Genomic DNA, 13,428 nt, shown 5'->3' with positions numbered 1-13,428 from the left:
GTAATGTTTTTTGTTTTATTTCAATAATAATAAGTCACAATATCCCAATAAGACAGCAACCCAGCAACACAATAAAGACCAGAACATTTCTGGACATATATAAATGAACTTCATCAAAAACAATTGTGTAGAAACATTGGTATTCAACATTACATTATACTGTTATAATTCATCAGATCATTGAATAAACATATAAAAAAAAGAAGAAAACCTTAAATACGAAGTATTGTTCTCAAATCCCTATATATCCAATGTTTTCTTTTCATCCTATTTTGTAATCCTGAGAAGTTGTGTTTACTAACCATTTTTTGTCAGAAGTAAATTATCTAAATGTCTGTCACCAACACCTAGTAGATATGTCACCACACAGTATCCAGCTGTAATAAAGAATTAGTTTTAAAAATTATAAATAACAACACATTTAAACCTAGATAACATCTACTCTCAAGGAGTAATCATAGTTCATTTTATAGTTCAGTGCAACTACATATGTCACCAATCATCTTCTTTTCCCATACAAAATTTTATCTCTCATGAACATATTGCTATTCTCTAAACCTGATCCTAGTTGAGACAGAAAAAAATCTGTTCTTCTCTTACATTTACAGATGTTACTATGTGATTTCCAACAAAGATTTTATATTTTGTGGGTTTTGTGGGTACATGTGTAACATGAAATAAAATTTTCTATATGCCTTGTATGCAGAGATTGTCAAAACCACAAAATCAAATATCGACAAATTGCATTTTTTTGTTAATGATAAATCCCAAGAAAATAATCATGATAATTGAATCCAAAGAAGCAGTGGGAAGTATATTATTTTGTGCGTCTTGTACTAAGTTAATACAAGTGTGTATGAACATTTTGGTAATATTAATCTTATAGCTGTCTAAAATGCTAGTTCTCAGGTCTTCCAGATTAACCAAGAGTTAAGAACCAAATAATTAATAGGTTTAAATACAGATTCTACTGACAAACTTAAAGATTGAGGGACCTCGGTGGCCAAGTGGTCTAAGTAGTTCTACTACTGACAAACTTATAGATTGAGGGACTTCGGTGGCCGTGTGGTCTAAGTAGTTCTACTACTGACAAACTTATAGATTGAGGGACCTCTGAAGCCAAGTGGTCTAAGTAGTTCTACTACTGACAAACTTATAGATTGAGGGACCTCGGTGGCCAAGTGGTCTAAGTAGTTCTACTACTGACAAACTTATAGATTGATAGACCTCGGAAGCCAAGTGGTCTAAGTAGTTCTATTACTGACAAACTTATAGATTGACGGACCTCGGTAGCCAAGTGGTCTATGTAGTTGACAAACTTATAGATTGACGGACCTCGGAAGCCAAGTGGTCTAAGTAGTTCTACTACTGACAAACTTATAGATTGAGGGACCTCGGTGGCCAAGTGGTCTAAGTAGTTCTACTACTGACAAACTTATAGATGGAGGGACCTCGGTGGCCATATGGTCTAAGTAGTTCTACTACTGACAAACTTATAGATTGACGGACCTCGGAAGCCAAGTGGTCTAAGTAGTTCTACTACTGACAAACTTAAAGATTGAGGGACCTCGGTAGCCAAGTGGTATAAGTAGTTCTACTACTGACAAACTTATAGATTGAGGGACCTCAGTGGCCAAGTGATCTAAGTAGTTCTACTACTGACAAACTTATAGATTGAGGGACCTCGGTGGCCAAGTGGTCTATGTAGTTCTACTACTGACAAACTTATAGATTGAGGGACCTCGGTGGCCAAGTGGTCTAAGTAGTTCTACTACTGACAAACTTATAGATTGAGGGACCTCGGAAGCCAAGTGGTATAAGTAGTTCTACTACTGACAAACTTAAAGATTGAGGGACCTCGGTGGCCAAGTGGTCTAAGTAGTTCTACTACTGACAAACTTATAGATTGAGGGACCTCGGTGGCCAAGTGGTCTAAGTAGTTCTACTACTGACAAACTTAAAGATTGAGGGACCTCGGTGGCCAAGTGGTATAAGTAGTTCTACTACTGACAAACTTATAGATTGAGGGACCTCGATGGCCAAGTGGTCTAAGAAGTTCTACTACTGACAAACTTATAGATTGAGGGACCTCGATGGCCAAGTGGTCTAAGTAGTTCTACTACTGACAAACTTAAAGATTGAGGGACCTCGGTGGCCAAGTGGTCTAAGTAGTTCTACTACTGACAAACTTATAGACTGAGGGACCTCAGTGGCCAAGTGATCTAAGTAGTTCTATTACTGACAAACTTATAGATTGAGGGACTTCGGTGGCCAAGTGGTCTAAGTAGTTCTACTACTGACAAACTTAAAGATTGAGGGACCTCGGTGGCCAAGTGGTCTAAGTAGTTCTACTACTGACAAACTTATAGATTGAGGGACCTCGGTGACCAAGTGGTCTAAGTAGTTCTACTACTGACAAACTTATAGATTGAGGGACCTCGGTGGCCAAGTGGTCTAAGTAGTTCTACTACTGACAAACTTATAGATTGAGGGACCTCGGTGGCCAAGTGGTCTAAGTAGTTCTACTACTGACAAACTTATAGATTGAGGGACCTCGGTGGCCAAGTGGTCTAAGTAGTTCTACTACTGACAAACTTATAGATTGAGGGACCTCGGTGGCCAAGTGGTCTATGTAGTTCTACTACTGACAAACTTAAAGATTGAGGGACCTCGGTGGCCAAGTGGTCTAAGTAGTTCTACCACTGACAAACTTATAGATTGAGGGACCTCGGTGGCCAAGTGGTCTAAGTAGTTCTACTACTGACAAACTTATAGATTGAGGGACCTCGGTGGCCAAGTGGTCTAAGTAGTTCTACTACTGACAAACTTATAGATTGAGGGACCTCGGTGGCCAAGTGGTCTAAGTAGTTCTACTACTGACAAACTTATAGATTGAGGGACCTCGGTGGCCAAGTGGTCTAAGTAGTTCTACTACTGACAAACTTATAGATTGAGGGACCTCGGTGGCCAAGTGGTCTAAGTAGTTCTACTACTGACAAACTTATAGATTGAGAGACCTCGGTGGCCAAGTGGTCTAAGTAGTTCTACTACTGACAAACTTATAGATTGAAGGACTTCGGTGGCCATGTGGTCTATGTAGTTCTACCACTGACAAACTTATAGATTGAGGGACCTCGGTGGCCAAGTGGTCTAAGTAGTTCTACTACTAACAAACTTATAGATTGATAGACCTCGGAAGCCAAGTGGTATAAGTAGTTCTACTACTGACAAACTTATAGATTGAGGGACCTCGATTGCCATGTGGTCTAAGATAGTTCTACTACTGACAAACTTAAAGATTGAGGGACCTCGGTGGCCAAGTGGTCTAAGTAGTTCTACTACTGACAAACTTATAGATTGAGGGACCTCGGTGGCGAAGTGGTCTAAGTAGTTCTACTACTGACAAACTTATAGATTGAGGGACCTCGGTGGCCATGTGGTCTAAGTAGTTCTACTACTGACAAACTTATAGATTGAGGGACCTCGGTGGCCAAGTGGTCTAAGTAGTTCTACTACTGACAAACTTATAGATTGAGGGACTTCGGTGGCCATGTGGTCTAAGTAGTTCTACTACTGACAAACTTATAGATTGAGGGACCTCGGTGGCCAAGTGGTCTAAGTAGTTCTACTACTGACAAACTTATAGATTGATAGACCTCGGAAGCCAAGTGGTATAAGTAGTTCTACTACTGACAAACTTATAGATTGAGGGACCTCGGTGGCCATGTGGTCTAAGTAGTTCTACTACTGACAAACTTAAAGATTGAGGGACCTCGGTGGCCAAGTGGTCTAAGTAGTTCTACTACTGACAAACTTATAGATTGAGGGACCTCGGTGGCCAAGTGGTCTAAGTAGTTCTACTACTGATAAACTTAAAGATTGAGGGACCTCGGTGGCCAAGTGGTCTAAGTAGTTCTACTACTGACAAACTTATAGATTGAGGGACCTCGATGGCCAAGTGGTCTAAGTAGTTCTATTACTGACAAACTTATAGATTGAGGGACCTATCAAAGGTGGCCAAGTGGTCTAAGTAGTTCTACTACTGACAAACTTATAGATTGAGGGACCTCGGTGGCCAAGTGGTCTAAGTAGTTCTACTACTGACAAACTTATAGATTGAGGGACCTCGGTGGCCAAGTGGTCTAAGTAGTTCTACTACTGACAAACTTATAGATTGAGGGACCTCGGTGGCCAAGTGGTCTAAGTAGTTCTACTACTGACAAACTTATAGATTGACGGACCTCGGAAGCCAAGTGGTCTAAGTAGTTCTACTACTGACAAACTTATAGATTGAGGGACCTCGGTGGCCAAGTGGTCTAAGTAGTTCTACTACTGACAAACTTATAGATTGAGGGACCTCGGTGGCCAAGTGGTCTAAGTAGTTCTACTACTGACAAACTTATAGATTGAGAGACCTCGGTGGCCAAGTGGTCTAAGTAGTTCTACTACTGACAAACTTATAGATTGAGGGACTTCGGTGGCCATGTGGTCTATGTAGTTCTACCACTGACAAACTTATAGATTGAGGGACCTCGGTGGCCAAGTGGTCTAAGTAGTTCTACTACTGACAAACTTACAGATTGATAGACCTCGGAAGCCAAGTGGTATACGTAGTTCTACTACTGACAAACTTATAGATTGAGGGACCTCGATTGCCATGTGGTCTAAGAAGTTCTACTACTGACAAACTTAAAGATTGAGGGACCTCGGTGGCCAAGTGGTCTAAGTAGTTCTACTACTGACAAACTCATAGATTGAGGGACCTCGGTGGCCAAGTGGTCTAAGTAGTTCTACTACTGACAAACTTATAGATTGAGGGACCTCGGTGGCGAAGTGGTCTAAGTAGTTCTACTACTGACAAACTTATAGATTGAGGGACCTCGGTGGCCAAGTGGTCTAAGTAGTTCTACTACTGACAAACTTATAGATTGAGGGACCTCGGTGGCCAAGTGGTCTAAGTAGTTCTACTACTGACAAACTTATAGATTGAGGGACTCCGGTGGCCATGTGGTCTAAGTAGTTCTACTACTGACAAACTTATAGATTGAGGGACCTCGGTGGCCAAGTGGTCTAAGTAGTTCTACTACTGACAAACTTATAGATTGAGGGACCTCGGAAGCCAAGTGGTATAAGTAGTTCTACTACTGACAAACTTATAGATTGAGGGACCTCGGTGGCCAAGTGATCTAAGTAGTTCTACTACTGACAAACTTATAGATTGAGGGACCTCGGTGGCCATGTGGTCTAAGTAGTTCTACTACTGACAAACTTAAAGATTGAGGGACCTCGGTGGCCAAGTGGTCTAAGTAGTTCTACTACTGACAAACTTATAGATTGAGGGACCTCGGTGGCCAAGTGGTCTAAGTAGTTCTACTACTGACAAACTTATAGATTGAGGGACCTCGGTGGCCAAGTGGTCTAAGTAGTTCTACTACTGACAAACTTATAGATTGAGGGACTCCGGTGGCCATGTGGTCTAAGTAGTTCTACTACTGACAAACTTATAGATTGAGGGACCTCGGTGGCCAAGTGGTCTAAGTAGTTCTACTACTGACAAACTTATAGATTGATAGACCTCGGAAGCCAAGTGGTATAAGTAGTTCTACTACTGACAAACTTATAGATTGAGGGACCTCGGTGGCCATGTGGTCTTAGTAGTTCTACTACTGACAAACTTAAAGATTGAGGGACCTCGGTGGCCAAGTGGTCTAAGTAGTTCTACTACTGACAAACTTATAGATTGAGGGACCTCGGTGGCCAAGTGGTCTAAGTAGTTCTACTACTGATAAACTTAAAGATTGAGGGACCTCGGTGGCCAAGTGGTCTAAGTAGTTCTATTACTGACAAACTTATAGATTGAGGGACCTCGATGGCCAAGTGGTCTAAGTAGTTCTATTACTGACAAACTTATAGATTGAGGGACCTATCTAAGGTGGCCAAGAGGTCTAAGTAGTTCTACTACTGACAAACTTATAGATTGAGGGACCTTGGAAGCCAAGTGGTCTAAGTAGTTCTATTACTGACAAACTTATAAATTGAGGGACCTCGGTGGCCAAGTGGTCTAAGTAGTTCTACTACTGACAAACTTATAGATTGAGGGACCTCGGTGGCCAAGTGGTCTAAGTAGTTCTACTACTGACAAACTTATAGATTGAGGGACCTCGGTGACCAAGTGGTCTAAGTAGTTCTACTACTGACAAACTTATAGATTGAGGGACCTCGGTGGCCAAGTGGTCTAAGTAGTTCTACTACTGACAAACTTATAGATTGACGGACCTCGGAAGCCAAGTGGTCTAAGTAGTTCTACTACTGACAAACTTATAGATTGAGGGACCTCGGTGGCCAAGTGGTCTAAGTAGTTCTACTACTGACAAACTTATAGATTGAGGGACCTCGGTGGCCAAGTGGTCTAAGTAGTTCTACTACTGACAAACTTATAGATTGAGAGACCTCGGTGGCCAAGTGGTCTAAGTAGTTCTACTACTGACAAACTTATAGATTGAGGGACTTCGGTGGCCATGTGGTCTATGTAGTTCTACCACTGACAAACTTATAGATTGAGGGACCTCGGTGGCCAAGTGGTCTAAGTAGTTCTACTACTGACAAACTTATAGATTGATAGACCTCGGAAGCCAAGTGGTATAAGTAGGTCTACTACTGACAAACTTATAGATTGGGGGACCTCGATTGCCATGTGGTCTAAGTAGTTCTACTACTGACAAACTTAAAGATTGAGGGACCTCGGTGGCCAAGTGGTCTAAGTAGTTCTACTACTGACAAACTTATAGATTGAGGGACCTCGGTGGCGAAGTGGTCTAAGTAGTTCTACTACTGACAAACTTATAGATTGAGGGACCTCGGTGGCCAAGTGGTCTAAGTAGTTCTACTACTGACAAACTTATAGATTGAGGGACCTCGGTGGCCAAGTGGTCTAAGTAGTTCTACTACTGACAAACTTATAGATTGAGGGACTTCGGTGGCCATGTGGTCTAAGTAGTTCTACTACTGACAAACTTATAGATTGAGGGACCTCGGTGGCCAAGTGGTCTAAGTAGTTCTACTACTGACAAACTTATAGATTGATAGACCTCGGAAGCCAAGTGGTATAAGTAGTTCTACTACTGACAAACTTATAGATTGAGGGACCTCGGTGGCCATGTGGTCTAAGTAGTTCTACTACTGACAAACTTAAAGATTGAGGGACCTCGGTGGCCAAGTGGTCTAAGTAGTTCTACTACTGACAAACTTATAGATTGAGGGACCTCGGTGGCCAAGTGGTCTAAGTAGTTCTACTACTGATAAACTTAAAGATTGAGGGACCTCGGTGGCCAAGTGGTCTAAGTAGTTCTACTACTGACAAACTTATAGATTGAGGGACCTCGATGGCCAAGTGGTCTAAGTAGTTCTATTACTGACAAACTTATAGATTGAGGGACCTATCAATGGTGGCCAAGTGGTCTAAGTAGTTCTACTACTGACAAACTTATAGATTGAGGGACCTTGGAAGCCAAGTGGTCTAAGTAGTTCTATTACTGACAAACTTATAGATTGAGGGACCTCGGTGGCCAAGTGGTCTAAGTAGTTCTACTTCTGACAAACTTATAGATTGAGGGACCTCAGTGGCCAAGTGGTCTAAGTAGTTCTATTACTGACAAACTTATAGATTGAGGGACCTCGGTAGCCAAGTGGTCTAAGTAGTTCTACTACTGACAAACTTATAGATTGAGGGACCTCTGTGGCCAAGTGGTCTAAGTAGTTCTACTACTGACAAACTTATAGATTGAGGGACCTCGGTGGCCAAGTGGTCTTAGTAGTTCTACTACTGACAAACTTATAGATTGAGGGACCTAGGTGGCCAAGTGGTCTAAGTAGTTCTACTACTGACAAACTTATAAATTGAGGGACCTCGGTGGCCAAGTGGTCTAAGTAGTTCTACTACTGACAAACTTATAGATTGAGGGACCTCGGTGGCCAAGTGGTCTAAGTAGTTCTACTACTGACAAACTTATAGATTGAGGGACCTCGGAAGCCAAGTGATCTAAGTAGTTCTATTACTGACAAACTTATAGATTGACGGACCTCGGTGGCCAAGTGGTCTAAGTAGTTCTACTACTGACAAACTTATAGATTGAGGGACCTCGGAAGCCAAGTGGTCTAAGTAGTTCTACTACTGACAAACTTATAGATTAAACCTCGGTGGCCAAGTGGTCTAAGTAGTTCTACTACTGACAAACTTATAGATCGAGGGACCTCGGTGGCCAAGTGGTCTAAGTAGTTCTACTACTGACAAACTTATAGATTGAGGGACCTTGGAAGCCAAGTGGTCTAAGTAGTTCTATTACTGACAAACTTATAGATTGAGGGACCTCGGTGGCCAAGTGGTCTAAGTAGTTCTACTTCTGACAAACTTATAGATTGAGGGACCTCAGTGGCCAAGTGGTCTAAGTAGTTCTATTACTGACAAACTTATAGATTGAGGGACCTCGGTAGCCAAGTGGTCTAAGTAGTTCTACTACTGACAAACTTATAGATTGAGGGACCTCTGTGGCCAAGTGGTCTAAGTAGTTCTACTACTGACAAACTTATAGATTGAGGGACCTCGGTGGCCAAGTGGTCTTAGTAGTTCTACTACTGACAAACTTATAGATTGAGGGACCTAGGTGGCCAAGTGGTCTAAGTAGTTCTACTACTGACAAACTTATAAATTGAGGGACCTCGGTGGCCAAGTGGTCTAAGTAGTTCTACTACTGACAAACTTATAGATTGAGGGACCTCGGTGGCCAAGTGGTCTAAGTAGTTCTACTACTGACAAACTTATAGATTGAGGGACCTCGGAAGCCAAGTGATCTAAGTAGTTCTATTACTGACAAACTTATAGATTGACGGACCTCGGTGGCCAAGTGGTCTAAGTAGTTCTACTACTGACAAACTTATAGATTGAGGGACCTCGGAAGCCAAGTGGTCTAAGTAGTTCTACTACTGACAAACTTATAGATTAAACCTCGGTGGCCAAGTGGTCTAAGTAGTTCTACTACTGACAAACTTATAGATCGAGGGACCTCGGTGGCCAAGTGGTCTAAGTAGTTCTACTACTGACAAACTTATAGATGGAGGGACGTCGGTGGCCAAGTGGTCTTAGTAGTTCTACTACTGACAAACTTATAGATTGAGGGACCTCGGTGGCCAAGTGGTCTAAGTAGTTCTACTACTGACAAACTTAAAGATTGAGGGACTTCGGTGGCCAAGTGGTCTAAGTAGTTCTACTACTGACAAACTTATAGATTGAGGGACCTCGGTGGCCAAGTGGTCTAAGTAGTTCTACTACTGACAAACTTATAGATTGAGAGACCTCGGTGGCCGTGTGGTCTAAGTAGTTCTACTACTGACAAACTTATAGATTGTGGGACCTCGGTGGCCAAGTGGTCTAAGTAGTTCTACTACTGACAAACTTATAGATTGTGGGACCTCGGTGGCAAAGTGGTCTAAGTAGTTCTAATACTGACAAACTTAAAGATTGAGGGACCTCGGTGGCCAAGTGATCTAAGTAGTTCTACTACTGACAAACTTATAGATTGAGGGACCTCGGTGGCCAAGTGGTCTATGTAGTTCTACTACTGACAAACTTATAGATTGAGGGACCTCAGTGGCCAAGTGGTCTAAGTAGTTCTACTACTGACAAACTTATAGATTGAGGGACCTCGGTGGCCAAGTGGTCTATGTAGTTGACAAACTTATAGATTGAGGGACCTCGGTAGCCAAGTGGTATAAGTAGTTCTACTACTGACAAACTTATAGATTGAGGGACCTCGGTGGCCAAGTGGTCTAAGTAGTTCTATTACTGACAAACTTATAGATTGAGGGACCTCAGTGGCCAAGTGGTCTAAGTAGTTCTACTACTGACAAACTTATAGATTGAGGGACCTCGGTGACCAAGTGGTCTAATTAGTTCTGTTACTGACAAACTTATAGATTGAGGGACCTCGGTGGCCAAGTGGTCTATGTAGTTCTACTACTGACAAACTTATAGATTGAGGGACCTCAGTGGCCAAGTGGTCTATGTAGTTCTACTACTGACAAACTTATAGATTGAGGGACCTCGGTGGCCAAGTGGTCTAAGTAGTTCTACTACTGACAAACTTATAGATTGAGGGACCTCGGTGGCCAAGTGGTCTAAGTAGTTCTACTACTGACAAACTTATAGATTGAGGGACCTCGGTAGCCAAGTGGTATAAGTAGTTCTATTACTGACAAACTTATAGATTGAGGGACCTCGGTGGCCAAGTGGTCTATGTAGTTCTACTACTGACAAACTTATAGATTGAGGGACCTCGGTAGCCAAGTGGTATAAGTAGATCTACTACTGACAAACTTATAGATTGAGGGACCTCGGTGGCCAAGTGATCTTAGTAGTTCTATTACTGACAAACTTATAGATTGAGGGACCTCGGTGGCCAAGTGGTCTATGTAGTTCTACTACTGACAAACTTATAGATTGAGGGACCTCGGTGGCCAAGTGGTCTATGTAGTTCTACTACTGACAAACTTATAGATTGAGGGACCTCGGTGGCCAAGTGGTATAAGTAGTTCTACTACTGACAAACTTATAGATTGAGGGACCTCGGTGGCCAAGTGGTCTAAGTAGTTCTACTACTGACAAACTTATAGATTGAGGGACCTCAGTGGCCAAGTGATCTAAGTAGTTCTACTACTGACAAACTTATAGATTGTGGGACCTCGGTGGCCAAGTGGTCTAAGTAGTTCTACTACTGACAAACTTATAGATTGATAGACCTCGGAAGCCAAGTGGTCTAAGTAGTTCTATTACTGACAAACTTATAGATTGACGGACCTCGGTGGCCAAGTGGTCTATGTAGTTCTACTACTGACAAACTTATAGATTGAGGGACCTCGGTGGCCAAGTGGTCTAAGTAGTTCTATTACTGTTATCACTAACAAACACTGAAGTTATCAAATAAAACTTAACTCCTGCGGGTTCCATCGACTCCCATATTAAAATTGACTAGGATTGTCAGTTTTCCTATCCAAGATTGTGGTTTTCTGCAGGCGCTTAGGCTTCCTTCACCAATAAAAACTAGCCACCACAAAATAGCCCAAAAGTGGCACTTAAAAGTGGCGTTAAAACACCAAAAAAAAAAAAAAAAAAAATCAAATAAGAGTGTCTACAGTCAATAACTAAACCCTACCACAACTTTTGATATAGTTGTCAATGACCTCTGGTGAGATACCATAGACTGCTCCTTCCATTGGAGCATGTTTCTTTAGAAAGTTATGTATAGTTCCATCTGTTGCTAATAGTTCTGCTAAAGGTAGGCACTCTTCAATCATCTGAACAAAACCTGTTTAAGAAAAGTATAGAAATGTAAATAGTCTTCCATTTCTTAAATTTTTAAAATAATTCAAATTGAAAATATATTCATTCTTAAGACACATTATAGCTGAGTTGAATTTTTTTCAGGTCATTTTTTAATATATCTGAGTTATAATAAATGACCACAGATATTTTCTTATTGTCGCAGGGGGGTATCATTTTATGAATTGATGTTTCCCTTATTACAAACAAATCCTTCTGAAGCTCACAAATCCCCTCCATTTCTTCCCTCTTTGAATATTGAAGAAAATCTCTATTTGATAACTCCTTAATGAAAATGTAATTATAGCATGCCTCACTCTTTTTTCAAATGGAATACATTGTTTAACCTGTTTCACCCAATGATGTATTAACCGTAACAATGTGTTATCTTTCTTGTTAAAAGAAAGAAAGATCACCAGAGTACTTGTTGCTCCTTGGCCATTATTTTACAGCTTTCAATAACTTATTCAATAAATTTGATTGATACAAGATTAAACAATGAACTCATCATAGATATCAGGATTAAATTTTGCATTTACGCCAGATGCACATTTCATCCACAAAAGACTAATCAGTGACACTCGAATCCAAAAAAGAGAAAAAGGACAAATGAAGTTCGAAGTTGAAGAGCATTGAGGACCAAAATTCCTTAATGTTTTGCCAAATACAGCTAAGGTCATCTTTTCCTGAGGTAGAAAAGCCTAAGAATTTCAAAAATGTAAAAGTTTTGTAAACATTTAATTTATAAATATAACCATATCAATGATGATTCATGTCAGCACAGAAGTGCCCACTACTGGGCTGGTGATACCAAGGGGAAATTAGAACTCCACCAGCAGTGGAATCAACCCAGTGATTGTAAATAAACTCTCGTAGATACCAGGATTAAATTTAGTATTACGCAAGACTCGCATTTTGTATACAAAAGACTTATCAGTGACGCTCGAATTCAAAAAAGTTAAAAAGGTCAAATAAGTGTATTACCCAATAAAGGTCATCAAAGTCTCAAATAACTTGATTGCATATTTTTTTTACTTATAACTAGGAAATACTCACAGGGTAATTGCAGTTACTCAAAGGGGAAGAAGAATGTAAAAATCCTCCAAAACAACTCTTTAATAGCAGGTGCAAAACTTTAACATATATGTGCATTCTTCCTGTGAAGTTTAATATATATCTGGTTCAAAAAACTGTAGGATTTGTTTATACAAATAATGTGGCATTTTTCTCTGCCCACAAGTCTGTTTGTCTGCACACTAATCCACCCAAAATAACCATTCTATAAGCCAGTTTTGTATAAGAGTGTACCTAATGTCATGCTAAGAATATCCCCACTAGTAATTCAATATATCAGAAATTGAAAATTTTTGTTTTTATTAAACATGTTGTTAATTTCAAATATAAGCAATCATGGGAGTTGTCCCACAGTTCCAAAAACCATATTTAATGTCTTTATGTTCTGTACAGAGAAACTGGGGAACTAAGGGTCGAAATTTTTAGGACAATCAATCAATAAACAAATTCAAAAAGGATAACACTATGCAGGTGTTTGACAGACCAACAAGACCGTAAAGTTTTCAGCTCATCAATGTCAAGCTGCAAACCTAATATAAAGTTGCTCTGGTAAGTCAGGGGGAAGTATAAGGTTATATCAATATAGTAAACTCTTTAATAGTGGAGTATAAATAAATAATTGACTTACCATGTTTACTACTTGTTGCTAATACTTTATATGGCGTTAGTTTAAGGTCTAAATTTTCTGTCTGAAGTAACTGAAAATAGAAAAGTCAGAATATAATTTATAATGTCAGACAAAAAATTACAACTGGCAATCGAGGGAATCTTAAAACAAAATATGAACAGAACCATTTAGAACAAAAAAATTCAGACATTTTACATATAAATGAATTAGGTTTATCTAAAATCATACACTAAGTTTGGCAAAGATTCCCCCTGATCATAGCTAGCAGCAACATACCCTAGCTACTAAAAATGTTATGATAAAGACACCTGACAAAAGAAATACTAAGCCTTTTTGTTTGTTTTAACCTTAAGTA

At 40.3% G+C, this 13,428-nt stretch overlaps 2 protein-coding genes across 2 annotated transcripts in view; one reads left to right on the top strand and one right to left on the bottom strand.

Annotated features, from left to right (window-relative positions):
* The window catches only part of LOC143071139 (uncharacterized), a 90,977-nt gene that overhangs the window by 22,169 nt on the left and 55,380 nt on the right, over window positions 1-13,428 (top strand). The window lies entirely within an intron of this gene.
* Window positions 1-13,428, bottom strand: part of LOC143071144 (phosphatidylinositol 3-kinase catalytic subunit type 3-like) — a 34,052-nt gene that overhangs the window by 4,247 nt on the left and 16,377 nt on the right. Inside the window, exons 2-4 of the mRNA XM_076245280.1 lie at window positions 13,074-13,143; window positions 11,205-11,357; window positions 303-377 (exon numbers count right to left, since the gene is read on the bottom strand). Coding sequence (XP_076101395.1) covers window positions 303-377; window positions 11,205-11,357; window positions 13,074-13,143 — 298 coding nt within the window. The remainder of the gene's footprint in view (window positions 1-302; window positions 378-11,204; window positions 11,358-13,073; window positions 13,144-13,428) is intronic.

This window comes from Mytilus galloprovincialis, chromosome 4, assembly GCF_965363235.1.
Source record: "Mytilus galloprovincialis chromosome 4, xbMytGall1.hap1.1, whole genome shotgun sequence".
NCBI lineage: Eukaryota > Metazoa > Mollusca > Bivalvia > Mytilida > Mytilidae > Mytilus > Mytilus galloprovincialis.
This window is presented reverse-complemented; position numbering and strand designations above follow the sequence as displayed.